The following is a 16,707-nucleotide window of genomic DNA, read 5'->3' as shown; positions in this document are numbered from 1 at the left end:
GAGGTTAAGATCCAGGAAGAATGAATTAAATGTTCATGATGTGTGGTTGTATAATCAACAAGAATATATATGTTATTAGGAGAATTTGATGACGGGTTGTATGTGTTGTCTGAGGCCCAACCTATGAGAATAATGGTAGTGATATAAGAATTGAGAATGCTATCTTTTTCTTTGTAAATATCCTAAGGAAAGAAGAATTGTTTAGTGACTTGGACAAAGAAGACTCTGCTGAAATTTCAGTAAGAACTAGAAATTTATGATTTATGTAATGTATGAATACGATAAATAACGAATCAAATTTAACCATGAGATCGAAACACCAACATGGATTATTGATATTAAACGTTAAAAAAATTCACTATGTTTTTCATGAGTTAAAGGCTCAAGGTATCTTTACAACGTTAAGATTTTACAAGGTGTTACAACGAAACTATATCATACAATTCTTTACCCAATAGTACTAGCAGTGCAACATCCCTTTCAGCTTTACCGCTTAAGAAGTCCTTTCTTTTATTTTTGTATCGATGATAACTTGGTAATAACCTCTAGTGGGAATAAAAAAAAAAAGCTTTACCACCAATTATTAAGGTGAAGACCTTATTGTTTTTCATATAATATGGATATGCTATTTTTTCACATGTGCTACATTCAGAAACCATTTCATATGAAAGAAAATCATTTATAGTTCACATCAATGTTGTCTTCATTTGAGAATTTTATTTCTATGAAACATCATATGTCAAATCCTTTAATGACCATAACTGATTCACTTATTAATTAACAGTTGAAGACAAAAATCTATATTCCTACCTGGATTGTGAAGACCAGGTATGACTATAGATAAAAATATAAATTTTAGCCTCATACACATCCCTAGGGGTAAGTTGTAAATTATTAATATGATGAGCCAACAAGAATAGGGTGCAACAAAGGATCCAAATGGATTGAACCCATTAGAACACAACCCAAGATGTATGTTTCATGGTTTCATTAAAAACAAAGGATGCATCCTATTAAAATATTTTCATGCTTCACCATCAAAAGAGTGCACTATGATTCCATCTACCACTTCATGTAAATGATGCCTTGTCATGTGCTTGGTTATCTTCAAATATATAAATAACCTTTCCAACCTAGTAGTGATTAGAATTATCTTAGTGTTTTGTATTTGTCAAATATCCTTTCTTTATCATTATTAGGTTTATATTGAGCATGCTTATAGGTTTTGCACTCGATTAAATTTGCATCTTCACCATAGTACAACATGTATAAGTTTGGGCACATATCAATTTAATTTTTTTTGTATCCTAGGTCAAGAGGTTTCATCATAGGTTTTGCAGCATATAAGTTCTCTTTCAACCTATTACCTTCAGTTGAAATGCTTTTCTCTAATTCGATGGTGCTATTATAACTGGCCTCACTTAACCCATAATCTGACTTGATGGGAAACACTCGTGTAATGAACAATAATTTACTGTGATTTATGCATCTATCCCATAATGGTTCATCGGAATCTTTTAAAAGTTTAAAAAGCTTAGTTGCATCTACATTTAGTTCTTCATCGACACATGAACCTTCATTTGAATAACCATGATTAATTCTCATTGCATTCATTACCATAGTCCTATAACAATTACTATTATCATCTATAACTTTATGTATGCTACTAGAACTAGATATTGAGTCAACAATCCTTTTTAACATGGTCTCGTAAGGAACATAGGGTTCTCCATGTACAAACCAACACAAGTATTTCTCTATGAACTATTTTTTAGAAGTTACATCATAACATCTGATTGGTAGAACTTGTTATTCTTAAACTTTACACATAGACATTTAATTTCGCCTCCACTAATATTCTTTAGATTTGAAAGTGCAAAATTAATAAAAACCCTCAACCTTTTACAATGGTATTCCTTATATAATCCTTAAGGTGAATCTCAATACATCTAAAAATTATTATCTATTACTTTGAAAACCTATATAGAATATTGTTAAACAAAAAAACCACCAAATTAGTTTTCATACCTATACCATAAAGTAAGGTTATCCTTCGAGACTTATCAGATTAGCTCCCATTAACAATTGTAGTGCAAAGGACCACACTACATCTTAGAAGGGATGTAAAGGTCGAAATCCTCCTATTCCAATAGCTAATACCAACTGGTGTTGTGGTCACAAATGGACATAATGGGAACTTGGATTATCTAGTGGAGGTTCCTCAAGACAAAATAAAGAATGCAAGGAAATATATGTTCATAATTGTTGACAAATTACAAGTTTCAATAAGATTCAATACCTCAGCATATCCACAATTGCAAATGTTGACTAATAGAAGAACTTGGAGAGATTCAATCAGAATCTTCAGCTTAAAATGTTGTACACCTTCTAAACCAAAAGTAAATGGGCAAATACGACTTCAAAAATAGTAGTATTCTCCACAATAGTCAATGTACATTCAATAAGTACTTATCATTATAAGCCTTTAAAATCATAAGATGGTGACAACTAAATTTTGGTGTCTTCAAACTTCTACTTACGACCCTGCCCCTTCCAATTAATGACTATGAAGGACCTAAGAAACCACATTTGTAGTTCTTCTCTAAGTGTAGCGGGTTGAATCATAAATGCCATGAATTTACCTGAATTGTTTGAAGCAATTTCTATGCCATAATTATTTTTTTTTGTACCTGACTCAAAATACCCTAAGTTCATTATTATGGTAACAATAAGAACTGTTGATGAAGATCATTTATATTGAAAAAGGAAAAGGAAAATGAGATATTAATAGAAATTGGACTTTTCAACACAAGCATAACAGGAGTATTCTTGTGGCCTTGAAAGCTGGCATAATAAGTGTTAATACAAACAATACAAAAAATATCATAGCCTTTTGGGCCAGGGCCAAATGGCTAGCAACTCCTCTCTCTCTCTCTCTTTCTTTTCTCATCTTTTTATTTTCCTTTTCTTTTTCTTTTTCTTTTTCTCTCTTTCCCTGATTAGCATACAAAATACATAAATTATAAATATAAATATTCCCACACTATATCTTTTCATTTAATTGGTATATTGATGAAATTACACGACATGCGCCTTTACAACAAAAGTGAATCTCTATCATTGGTTGATAATACTACCAATCAAGTGGTTGGTTTCTTTAGCCAATCAGAAATAATATCAATGTGAGTTACTCTTTTCACTAGATAAGCTATTCTCTTTTCATTAGTTACACCACTATTTTTCATATTATATTCGCCAAGTAAGCCAAGTGATCTTGTTAATAGCCATATGTATAAATACCCCTATTATCCACACATCAAAGGCAAATCACTTAACATCTTTTTTACCACTCAACTAGTCTCTCGCATTGTTTCTATATGTTTTTCTTGTTTACCCTTTATTACACCAACATAAGTATTAGAGGGTCCCTTAAAAATATACATGAGAGACTTATTTTATAGGTAACACCAGGCCCATTCATTTTAATATATTCACCAGTCTATTATTAGTTATGAGAAGCCCAACTCTCTTTGAAGCTTCAATAACTTTATAAGAGGTACCATATGTGAGAAATTAAATAAAATTTAGTTCATTTTTTCATACATTTATTTTAAGGTTTTCCATAACTAACATGGAAAATTTTGGAGGAAGAGTGACTAATCTCCCACCATCATCAACTCCCACAAATATCAATCATCTTACTTAACAAATAAAAGCACTCACTAACATTGTTACTACTTAGCAATAACTCAAAGCTCTTCCCTTGCCACCACATACTTTATTGCTAGTTGTTTTACAATTAATTATACCTATACATAGACAACTTTATTTTCTAAGAGAAATTGGAAAAAATGACATGCAAAAGAGTAAATGATAGTATCACCACACCTCTACCATACCAAAAAGTTGGTCTCACCGTCATAGAAAACACTCTCAAATAGGATCCTTCAAATATGATATTCATATATCAAAACACAAGGCCACAACCATTTGTGACCATAACTATTACCATATGTATCATTTCCTTTTAGAATCCCACTAAAATGGACTTAAACATAAAAGAAAATGATGAGAGGAGAACATAAACATTGCTAACTAGATATGATATTCTCTATTGTGCCAGAATATATTAAACACACATCTTTCTAAAGGCTTTGTCACCACAGAGATGGACCTAGATAATTATGATGGTCTTACTAAACTATAGAAGCAGTCTTGAATTAGTGATATAGGATAGCAATGCAATGTGCAAAATCCTTCCCACAACGTTTTGTAGATCTGCACGAGCCTATTACCATAGTTTAAAACTTGGTTCTATACTTAGTTTTTTTACTTATGTAGCAAGTTGATTGCTCAATTCAATATAAGCATACTTGTCAAAAAGAGCTTAACTAGGCCTTTTTTTTCCCATTACATAAAGAGAATGGTGAAGTACCAGGGTACATCTTAAGAAATTCAATAAGGAGCTTCTCAAAATAAAAGACTTGTTTGAGCCTGTAGTTATAGAGTCCTTGATTAATGGTGTGCATAACTATTCTTTATAGGAATGACTATATGCACTCCTAAACAGAACTCTCCTCAAAGTCAAACAGGTTATAGAAAGTCATACATGGGTAGAAAAGTAAATGTGGCAAGACAAGAGCATCCATATTTTTATAAACACGTGGGAGAATTTCCAAAACATAGGTAACCTCTTCATGACTCTTAGGCATTCAGAAGTAACCCAATGAGACTAGTGTGAGATAAGCTTAAAAACCTTGAGTTGATGACAACTTCTTTAAACACCATTAGCACTAAAGTGTTAAAAGATATTAAAATGAAGTATTTTATATAATATCCACCACTAATGAAAGAAGTTATTGGTAATCATAATCTAATTAATGTTGTCATTTCCATAAAGACAAGAAATATGATACAAAGGAGCATTATGCTCTAAAAAAAGAAGATAAAAAGACTCATTGCTAAGGGGTATCTTTAATAATTTGTTAGGAAATGAGTAAAAGATGAAAAGCAAGGAAACAAAGCTGACACTATTTATAATTAATTACTAGAGATCAATATAATCCTAAGAGGAAATTCATAGGAAGAGATTATAGTGGGAGACGAAATACTTATGAAAAGTAGATATTGTTTGTATGACTTTTGAACCTTTGTCATGAACTTATTATATTTACTCTAGAAGATGGGAAAAGATGACTTTTCTCCATAAGGATGCCTTGTTATTTACTACATTCATGTCCAATCATAAGGTACACAAGGTATTGGTATATAATGAAAGTTCTATCAATATTCTCATTAGAGACACGATGATATAGATGGGTGTTGACGTATCTAAGTTAACTCTAGTAAAAAACCCCTTTGATCAAGATAAAAGGGAAATATATACCAATAAAAGGCACATTAATCTTACCCGTCACCATTGACACTTATCCCGGATGTTGCACTCTCCAATAAACTTTTATGGTGATTAGGATGTACCTAACATACAATGTCATACTTGGAAGACCACTTCTTTAAAAGAAAAATGCAGTGATTAGGATAAATTACTAAACGATGAAGTTTTATACAAATAAAAAAGTTATAACTATAAAGGAAAATCAGATGGTTTCTAGGTGATGCACTTGCACCTATTTAAATAGGAGGAATACTTTGTGGATAGACCAAACATCACCTCTTAAAGAAAAAGTTAAAGTATGAATAAAAGTAGTAGAAGATCTAAAAGAAAGCAGTCTTATTTCAAATAAAAGTGTTATCACCAAAATTAGGTATACTTTAGACCCTAGGCAAGAGAAAACCCTCATAAAGCTCTTTAATACCTAAATATACAACATTGATTTCAAGCCATTGGATATGTCATGCTTCAACTCAGAGGTGGCTTATTATAGTTTGAATGTATACCTGTCTTTCTCCAAAATACAAGAGAAGAAAAGGAATTTTAATTAATAAAGACAAAAAACTATTTCAAAGGAATTATATAAACTATTGAAAGTTGGGTTTATTTGTGAGTTAATGTACCTAAAATGGTTGGTTAATGTAGTGATGGTGAATAAGACAAATAGGAAACGCCATATGCATATAAACCTTACTAACCTCAACAAGACATGCCTTAATGATAACCACTATCTTAGATCGATAAATTGGTTGGCTTTATAACTGGCTTTGAGTACTTGAGCTTCCTAAATGCTAACTCAAGGTATCACTACATATTCATGCATCTAGATGATGAAGAAAAAATAACATTAATCACAAACAAAGACATATTTTGTTATTGAGTCATACCTTTTGGCTTGAATAAGTTATAGCCATTTACTAATGAATAATGGACAAAGTCTTCAAAGACTAATTGGGTAAAAACTTAAAGGTTTATATTGATGATATTCTAGTTAAAAAACATAAAGTTTGAGCAACATCTTTAATATTTATAAAAAGGTTTTTTTTGTTAAATGCCTACACTAAATGAAGTTGAATCTTACAGAGTGTGCATTTGCAATAAAGTGAGGAAAGTTTCTAGGATTCCTAATTAATAGCTAAGAGATCGAGCCCAGTCCTTAAAAGATCTAAGCCATGTTAAACATGACCCCTCCTCAATTGTTTAGAGATATATAAAGGCCAACAAGAAGGATAACAACCTTAACCAAGTTTAATTCTCATTTAAGAGAATGTGTTTGCATTTTTTCAAGACTCTAACAAACATCTTTAGTTTTGAATGGACTCTAAAATTTCAGCAATCTTTTAAAAAAGTAAAGTCAAATTTATCCTTCCTAAAAGTTTGCTCATAACCTAGAGAAAAAGAGGATCTTTTTTTATTTATTTAAGGGTGGCAAACTTGGCGAATAGAGTAATTCTAGTATGAGATAAAGAAGAAATCAAAAAACCAATTATTACAAAAACATAGCTCTCCACGTTGCTAACTCAAAATACTTAAAGATTGAAAAGATGACCCTTATATTGGTCAGTGTTGTCAGGAAGCTCAAACCATATTTCCAAACACATCAAGTGATTGTGTTGAAAGACTAGTATCTAAGATAGATTCTTTATAAACCTAACTTGTTAGGATGTTTAGTAAAATAGGCAATTAAAATGGGGGAGTTCAAACTCTAGTGCCAAGTAAGACCGAATATCAAGGCGTAAACTCTAACAAATTTAATTGTTGAGTGCTCATTCAAAGATCTTCCAACACTAGATAAACACAAAACAATAGAGTCCAATTTGAGTTGAGACCCGTAGAGGTTGTATATGGATGGATCCTTAAATACTAATGTGAGTGTAGCATGAATTGTGTTGATAAGCCTTAAAAGGTGATTTTTTTTAATATGGGATTTCTTTTGAATTTTTCTTCCTCTAATAATATGGTAGAATATAAGGTATTATCAGCTAGCCATGACTTGATTGAGAGTTTTAATGCCTATCCTCTCTATATATTAATGATCTCCAGCTTGTAGTGGGGTATTGTATTAGATAACTTGAAGCCAATAAGCTTTCAACCAAATACCAATAGAAAGTTCTAGCACATTTAAACTTAAAGAGAGAAGAAGGAAAGGCAATCTCCATAAAAAAAAATACATGAAAGGAAAATGACAAGGTATACCTCCTCTCAAAGCTTGTCATTAATAACCCAATATAATTATCTCATATATTTGGATTGAGGTACATGAAAAGTCAAGCAAAAAATAAAAGGAAACAAAGACAGTAACCACTAGGGGTGTTCACGGTTCGGTTCGGTTCGGTTCGGTTTAGACTAAAAAAACCAACCGAACCGAATTACATTAATTTTGTGAAATATTAACCGAACCGGACCGAAAACCGGTTCAAACCGAACTGGTCCGGTTCGGTTAAATCCGGTTTTTTTGGCAAAAAACCGGGAAACCTAATCCCATCATCTAGACTCCCCCAAATCCCTTCCTCCCAGCTTTGAAAACCCGAACCCTGACCCGCCAACCCAAAACTCTATCTGGTCCTTCGGCTCTCTCATCCAAACCTTAACAACCAAATCTGAATCCGTCATCGAAATCTACAAGAAAGACCTGGACAAGCCATCGGTGGTATTGGATCCTCCATGTGGAAAATCATTGTCCCATATGGCTAGAAAACAGAAACTATTTCAATCTTTCAATGGAATTGATCATATATGTGCCAAGTTTCCAGATACTGGAGATAAAGATGACTTCGAGCCTTTAAATGTCCATTGCCAATCTTGCAAACAATAAACAGTAAAAGCAAAAGGAGATTGATACACAAAGGGCATTTGATCTCTTTTATGGCTGCCCCACTACTTTTTGTATTTATACAGTTGCTTATCTTTATCTATGTCAAGAAACGGGGAAAGGAAGATTGAGAATTAATTGAGAGGGGAAGGAGGCGGCTTTTTGTTAGAGGCAGGAGGTGATGTTAATTGTTAGGGTTAGCTAACTATTTATACTGAAAATTTTTATTAATTGTTTAGTGGGTCCGGTTCGGTTTGGGTCGGTTTCTGGTTCAAAACTGAAACTGAACCGGACCTGTTAAAATTTATGGTTTTGAAAATCGGTTTTATCGGTTTTTCATTTCGTTTCGGTTTTTTCAGTTAATTTTTCTTCGGTTTTATCGATTTTCTCGGTTAATCGGTTATTTTGAACACCCCTAGTAACCACTATAAAAATTATACTAGAGAAAAATTACTTAAGCAATATTTGCTTATAGAAAAATTACCAAAAGACAAGAAGTTGTTTTTTTGACTAACAAGGCATGTAGATAAGAATTGTCTTTTAGATGGTGAGTTGTATAAATGGTCAACCACTGCTCATCTATTAAAATACCCGTTTCTAAAAGAAAGTGGATATATGTTGACGGAAATATATGAAAGGATCTATAGCTTTTATGTAAGAGCCAAGGCCATAACTTCCTAAACAATATAAGTAGGCTTTTATTTGCCTATTATCTTAAAGGATGCCACTGACTTAGTAAAGAAATATTACAAGTCCTAGAGACTTGCTCTTGTGTAGTGCCAACCTTTAGCTGAACTACCCATTATTATATCTTTGTAACCTTTCATCCAATGAAGAATTGATATACCTAGATCATTCCCTAAAGCCTTAGGAAGAAGGTAGTTTATCCTAAAATGTATTGAGTATTTCATGAAATGGGTAGAAGTTGAAGCCCTATAGAAAATAACTACAAACAAGATCATTTCATTTTTATAAAGAAAGTATTATTTTTAAGTCTGGACTCTTTAGAGTTTTGATCATAAGCAATGGCACCCAGTTTGATAACAAGAAGATAAAGGAACAATGTCAAAAAGCTCCACATTGAAAAAAAGTTCTTACTAATATCACATCCACAAACTAATAGATAGATAGAGCTTACCAACAAGATATTACTGAATAGATTAAAAAGAAGATAGAAAAAGCTAAAGGTTAATGGGTTGAACTCCTTAACGAAATTATATGGGCTTACAGGACCATCCAAGAAATTTTCATATAAGAAACATCTTTTCTCCTTGCCTGTGGTACTATGGCTATCATTTATATAGAAATAAGATTCCCTAGCTATATGGTACTGCTCTTCTTCTTTAAAGACAACAAGAAATAATTGAGAACCAACTTAGATATACTAAAAAAAGCTCAATTGACAACAACAGTAAGAAATTAAGCCTTTAAATATAAAACAACATAATATCACTATGCTAAAGGGGAAATGGATAGTTTAAAATAAAATGGATGAAGAAAACAGCCACCAAATTGCCCAAAACACTGTCCAATCTCCATTAAAACACTAGAATCATCTTCCCCTTGTCACCACGAGTATTAAAACCTTTTTTTTTATTGCAAACCGTCAGCCAAGCTTGTGTGTCCAACCAAACCACCGTCACCACCGCTACACCGGCCAAGTTAGACAATTACATGTCCATATGCATTTATTATTATTTTAATTTTAATTTTAATTTTTTATTTCTAATATTTATTTTCTAATTTTGAATTATATTTTATAGTTTATAAGTACACTTGGTTAAGATGCCTTGTTCGCGAAGTGCATCATCTTCATCTTCCCGTAGAGTTCCTCAGTACATGGATCCTGGACCGGTTGATCCATCCATTCTATTGTTGCAGGAGTCACATAGATCACATACCATATGGAATGGGAATATATGTTTGTTTTTCATTTGACAAAGATGATTAATTATTGTGCTAATTACCCTATAATTCATGTTAATACATAAAACTTTTTTATTTTATTATGCAGGATTTAGGTAAGATTTATTGCAAATTTTATAAGTTGATGCCGCTTCCAGATCCGATTATTCCATACATTATACAGACGGGTTTTTATTACGTCACATGTCTGCAATACATAAAGATAGATCATGAGATTCATGACTTGTTCACGGCGCTCATTGAGAGATGGAGACAGGAGACTCATATGTTCCACCTTCGTGTCATGGAGATGACACCTACATTGCAAAACGTTGATGTTCTACTTGGCTTGTCTATAGATGGGCAAGCGTGTACTGCTGTGGATATTTAGAATAAGATAACTTTATGCGAGGGTGTATTGGCTTGTCTATAGATGGGCAAGCGTGTACTGCTGTAGATATTTAGAATAAGATAACTTTATGCGAGAGTGTATTTGGACGTGTACCCCTTCCTAAAATGTTCAAGAGGAATGCTTTATCCATGAAATGGCTTTGGGAAAAAAAATTTGACTTACCAATATTTTTGTATTATGTTTTTTTATATTTGAGTTGGTTACTAATTATTGTTTTTTTTTTTTTTACATAAAGCTATGGTCCTGGGAGGGAGCATTTACACTTGGGACGGCCATGAATTGAGTCTATACCTGTTATGTCTATCCAAGTTTTAGAGGTTGATATATAATCTTCATTAGGATACAAGTAATATGTTATTGAACATATAAATTATGTTGTTTAGATTAAGAATATTTTTCTTGGAAACCTTATTTAATAAATATCATTGCTTATTTATTAACAGATGATGAGGGAGTAGATATTTTGAACATAATCCAACCTACGTTTTGTTATTTTATCAAATCGAGTTAGATAGACAACAATCAAATTAGGTATATTAGTAAATTATGACAGTGAAATAATTGTGTGTTGATGTTGGTAAATGATGAGAATTAATTACTTGTGTTAATGTTTGATTTTTGGATATTGGTAAATCTATTAAAATAATTGTGTGAGTTGGTATTGGTAAATTATGAGAATTAATTACTTGCATTGTTTTATTTTTTGGATATTGGTAAATCCGTTAAAATAATTATATATGTCGATGTTTGATTTTTTGGATATTGTAAATGTTAGGAAATTATTGCATAGGTTGATATTAAATTTTTTTGATATTTATAAACGTTGGGAGATAATTTTTTATGGGTTGATATTGGTAAATAATGAGAAATAATTGCATTGTTGATGTTTCAATAGGTCGTGTGGAATCCTTACTCAACAGATATTAGGACATATGCTCTTGTTATATGCACACTGGTCTTGGATTTATGGACATCAGTTGTCCTCCTTATACTTTTTGAACTTGTTGAGTTGTATTGTTCGGACTGAGTGATGCGACAATTTGGCTTTAAGCAACATATCTTGTATGACATAGATACGAGTGATCAATTGCATTCCATTAATCATTCAGGTAGCATGCTAATTATAATTGGATGATCCACTATCTTTAACATATATTGATGTAGGATGCATGAAGAAATTTTGTTTTTAGAGAGGTGCATCCTGTAATTTTTAAGGAGGAATACATGGGTTGGTACCTGAGTATAACATGCCAAATTATTATACCTAACCAAGCGCAAGTTCCTCCATGCAAAGAGATGGAGTATGAGTTACATGCACGATGGATTCAGAATGTTGTAAATATTTGTTACTTTTTTATAGGCTTTGACAAAATCATTGTATTTTATTTATGAATTAATAATTTCTATTTGCTTCATATTAGGTTGGACAGTTGATACATGATGGTCGATGTGTTGTAGTTGATCTTCATGATGTTGATGATGGACTTGTTTGTTATTATGCATCTTCTTGGCTCGAGACATATTGTACTATACTTGACCTGTTAAGGGAGATATTAAGCCTAGATGATGTTGTCTCGGAGGATGAGATCACATAGACAAGTGGAAGCCATGCTATTGATAAAGTTGGTCCAACAACCCGTCATCGCAGAAGACATAGATAGACTAAGATATATTATTATATAGTGTATAATTATGTAATGTTATTTTTCTAGTTAAGGGTTATTTTTATTATTACTAGTTTTGTAATATTGTTTTTGTCAAATTGTCATGTTGATTTTAAAGTTATCTCACATATTATGTATTTTCATACTTTGTTTATATAAGCATGATTTAATATCGTCAAAAAACATATAAACATGTGAACAAGTTGTTTAAAATTTCAAATCATTCATTAACAACTTAAAAAATACAAAAATAAAAACAATGTTTAAAAAACACATATAATTTGGAATTATAATTAATAAATAAAAATGATATTAAAATATTACACTTTGAATTATGGATCTGAGGTTTGATAATTTATAGATCTTGTTTGGCTTTTAGTTGTTCTGATTTAGACTTAGTTCAACATTCAACCGTTATTCTCGATAACAGTTGTTTAGCGTTTCTAAACGATTGTTAATGGTAATAGCAGTTGTTTAATAAAACGCTGATGAGAATAACAGTTGTTTACAACCGCTATTACTATTAGTGATTGTTAATAAAACCGCGTTTTTTAATAACGGTTGAGTCAAAACTATGTTATTTCACACAAACTTTTATCAAACTATACTAGTTTGATAAAATATCCACTTTCTTCACACTGGATTTTGTATGGTAGGAGGGACACATTAGCTTCTTCTCCTTGTTGTTTCTTTTTTTTTTTTCACTTTTATGCCACATAAAAACAATAACTTCTCACATTTGTCACCTCCACTATATTTCTCTCTCTCTCTCTCTCTCTCTTCTTTCTTTTGGATTTTCTTGAATTTTTTTTTAAGAAAAAATATTAACAAGAGAAAAATAGTTGAAAATCACAAAATAGACATGTGAACAACCAAAAGGCATCAAAAACATATTTCTTTGATTTATTTATTTTTTCTTTTTTTATGGAAAATCTTGAGAAAAATAAGGTTAAAATCGAGTTATGATATTTTCTTCATCTCTCTATCTCGAACAATAATCAAATACTATCATGGAGTATAGCAAAAAAAAAAAAAAGCGGGGGTTGCATTCACTTGTATGTTTGTTGAAAGCATATCAATATTGGAATGAGTTGCTGAAAATCCTGAGCCTCATTTCAGGATATCACATGTGAACACGTGCATTTACATGTTAATTTACAGGCAAAAAAACAAAAAATAAAAAACAAAAGGAAAGTAATTATTTATTAAAAAAAAGAAGTAGAGATACAAAATGGCGCTTTACAAGTCATGCCATAAAAGATTCAAGAGACTCGTCTAAAAGTTCCATTAAACTAGGAGTAAATAGATATGAATCATCATTAAAAAGCCAAAAATTCTCATAGCAATCACTTGTCAATATTGGCTCATGCGTGCTAGTGATTTCTATTTCCTTTTCATGACTATCTTCTATCACATTTTGGAGTTCAGTTTCAGTCTTATTACTGGGAATTAACCTCTCATTTGAACTTAATTTAGTATTGAAACTCGCCTCTATTTTTTTGGAGAATTTTGATGAGCTAATTTTAGATTTTCCCTTCTTAACCCCTAGTTTTATGCTCAAATGAGTGTTCCAATGATTCTTCACTTGATTATCTGTTCTTCCTGGAATCCGACCAGCAATTAGAGACCACCTAAAAAAACAAAATTGAAACTGTAAGAACATACGTTTGGTATATTCAATAACAAACAACAAAGCCCAGAAACTAGCTCTAATTTTAACGAGTACAAAAGAATTGCTGATGATAGTATCATTAAGAAACAATAGTATCATTGTCTCCACAGTGACGATCAATCAATTACATTCACCAACTTTATTAATAAATTAATCAAATAATCAATTTATTAAAATTTACCACGCATTTTTTAAGACTTAATTATTATGTTTTATCTAAGAAAAAAGAATGAGACGCATGCTAACTCAAAATTATATAACGTGAATACGAGATGAAGAGAAACCTATTGCCAAGAAGCTTATGGAGCCGGATGATAAGGTCATCCTCTTCCTCTGAGAAAGCCCCGCGCTTAACACTAGGGCTTAGATAATTCATCCATCTTAACCTGCAGCTTTTGCCTCCTCTCTTGAGGCCTAAACCACAACATTCAAATCTTTTAGCTGATAAAAAAAAAAAAAAAAAAAAAAACACCACGAGCTCTAAAACTAACATCAATCCCTTCTACATGGAAAGGTAAAAAAGAAATGCTAACCTGCGACTTTTGCTGCCCGATTCCACTTCCCTTTGCCATGCACCTTCACGTAATCCATCAAGATTCTATCTTCCTCCACTGTCCACAACCCTTTTCTATATTCTCTACTCCCAGCTCCTTCCATTGTTGTTGCAGCAAAATGACGTTTTATTGTAAATATGAAGATATTTATAATTATTAATAAACCCTTTTCGAAGAGAGGTTGCTAGAAAGAAGTTTTGAAACCCTTAGTGATAGAGGGGATGCATAGTTTATATATATGGAGGATATGCATGAAAAGGAAGTCATTGATAGAGGGGGGGCTACGATTCCTTCCTCTTCCCCCACAAATTATTGAGGTTTAAGAAAGTTTTTGAAGCAGTGGAAATTATGAGTCATGAGAAGTGACAAAGTTCATTACAACAATATATCAATGGTAATCTAGGTGGTCCAGAGGAAGAAAATAGGCTTTTGTTGGTTACATAAACGACAACAAATTATAAATGTACGTTCCTTTTCAATTGTCGGGCTGCCAAAGATTCTCCAGCCCTCTCACAAACTGAAAATTACCACGTTGGCTACATCTAGGCTAGTACTTTTCTTAGTCATTTTTTATTATTATACTGCTGACATTTGTTAGTTTAAACGAGCTGGGTTCGGATTACATGTTTTAAGAGTTTTTTTTATTTTACTTTAGCACACTCAAAAAAAAAAATTAGAGAAATAATGCATGCCATAAAACATTGAAGAAATTAATATAGTAGAGAGAGTCATATATGATATATGTGTTAATTAATATTTATCTAGTCTTATTTATTAAGGGTAGAATAGTATTTTCAGTTTAATCTATATATAATTTCTTTTTATTTAGGTTAACTTAAGCACTCATAATAAACAGATTATTGAGAATTCTAGCTTTCTTTTATGTTTGATCTGAATTACTTTAACATGATATCAGAGTCTGGTTGGTCGAACCCTTGTCTTGCTAATTTTATGGAACTCACTGCCTATGTAGAAATCATGTTCACCAATGTCAGAGCCACTGCTGGTATCAAAATCGTTATCATCATCCACTTCATTCCCTGTAGGATGTTCCAGCACACACAATGCATTCCTTTGAAGCTTAACTTCAAATCCATTTTTCAAAACATCAAACATGGGTTGTTTGACCTATTAAAAGATGGAGGATGAAGATCAAGTTTTGTGCTTGCGGCTGAAGAATTAATATTTGAACCTTTATTTTGGATTCTTCAGCTTCTGTAATTTGGTATTTCTGTTTTGTCTCTGCAATTGTTTTGGTATTTCATCTTCTCTTCAGTTTCTGCAATGTTTTTTGGAATGATATTTTGTCTTCCGCTTCTGCAAAATCTGGTATTTCAACATTCCTTCAGCTTCTGCAATTTGGTATTTCTATTTTGTCTCTGCAATTGTTTTGGTATTTCATCTTCTCTTCAGTTTCTGTAATTTGGTATTTGCATTCAGTTTCAGCAATGTTTTTTGGAGTGATATTTTGTCTTCCGCTTCTGCAAAATCTGGTATTTCGACATTCCTTCAGCTTCTGCAATTTGGTACTTCTGTTTTGTCTCTGCAATTGTTTTGGTATTTCATCTTCTCTTCAGTTTTTGTAATTTGGTATTTGCGTTCAGTTTTTGTAATGTTTTTTTGGAGTGATATTTTGTATTTCGTTTCTGCAAAATTTGGTATTTCGACTTTCCTTCAACTTCTGCAATTTGGTATTTATGTTCTGTCTCTGCAATTGTTTTGCTTCTGCCATGACATCTTCTACCAAAGAGATTGTTTGGTTACGTTGGTTACTTGCTAATATGAGAGTTTTCTTTTCTCATCCTACTCCTATGTATTGTGACAACCAGAGTTCTATTCAGATTGCTCACAACTTGGTTTTTCATGAGCGAACTAAGCACATTAAGATTGATTGTCATCTTACTCGTCATCATCTCATGGCACCATTACTTTGCCTTTGGTTCCTTCTTCCTTGCAGATTGCAGATTTTTTTACCAATGCGCATTCCATCTCTCGTTTTTGTTTTCTAGTTGGCAAACTCTCGATGCTTGTAGCTGTCGCATCGTGAGTTTAAGGGGAGATGTTAAATAATATTTATCTAGTCTTATTTATTAAGGGTAGAATAGTATTTTTAGTTTAACTTATATATAATTTCTTTGTATTTAGGTTAACTTAAGCACTCATAATAAACAGATTATTGAGAATTCTAGCCTCCTTTTATGTTTAATCTGAATTACTTTAACAATATTCAATTCGAATAGGAAGTATCACATATGACTTTTTTAGAATTATAAAATGATTTATACAAATTTAAATT

General features: G+C 31.9%; 1 protein-coding gene across 1 annotated transcript; it reads right to left on the bottom strand.

Moving 5' to 3' along the window:
* Nucleotides 1–13,362: 13,362 nt before the first annotated feature.
* On the bottom strand, nt 13,363–14,762 carry LOC7457734 (transcription factor WER). Its single transcript, XM_024586431.2, has 3 exons — nt 14,391–14,762; nt 14,142–14,271; nt 13,363–13,816 (listed from the first exon to the last, which is right to left on the bottom strand). Exons 1-3 carry the CDS (start codon nt 14,512–14,514, stop codon nt 13,432–13,434), a joined length of 639 nt encoding a protein of 212 aa, XP_024442199.1. The 5' UTR covers nt 14,515–14,762; the 3' UTR covers nt 13,363–13,431.
* Between the last annotated feature and the right edge of the window lie 1,945 nt (nt 14,763–16,707).

This window comes from Populus trichocarpa, chromosome 15, assembly GCF_000002775.5.
Source record: "Populus trichocarpa isolate Nisqually-1 chromosome 15, P.trichocarpa_v4.1, whole genome shotgun sequence".
Classification (NCBI taxonomy): domain Eukaryota; kingdom Viridiplantae; phylum Streptophyta; class Magnoliopsida; order Malpighiales; family Salicaceae; genus Populus; species Populus trichocarpa.
This window is presented reverse-complemented; position numbering and strand designations above follow the sequence as displayed.

Bases quoted from the DNA above. Each gene is read 5' to 3' on its own strand.
- LOC7457734 (XM_024586431.2), bottom strand. From the start codon at position 14,514: ATGGAAGGAGCTGGGAGTAGAGAATATAGAAAAGGGTTGTGGACAGTG. The intron at 14,272-14,390 runs GTTAGCATTTCT...GTTGTGGTTTAG, and splicing joins TCGGGCAGCAAAAGTCGCAG to GCCTCAAGAGAGGAGGCAAA. The intron at 13,817-14,141 runs GTTTCTCTTCAT...TTGTTTTTTTAG, and splicing joins CATAAGCTTCTTGGCAATAG to GTGGTCTCTAATTGCTGGTC.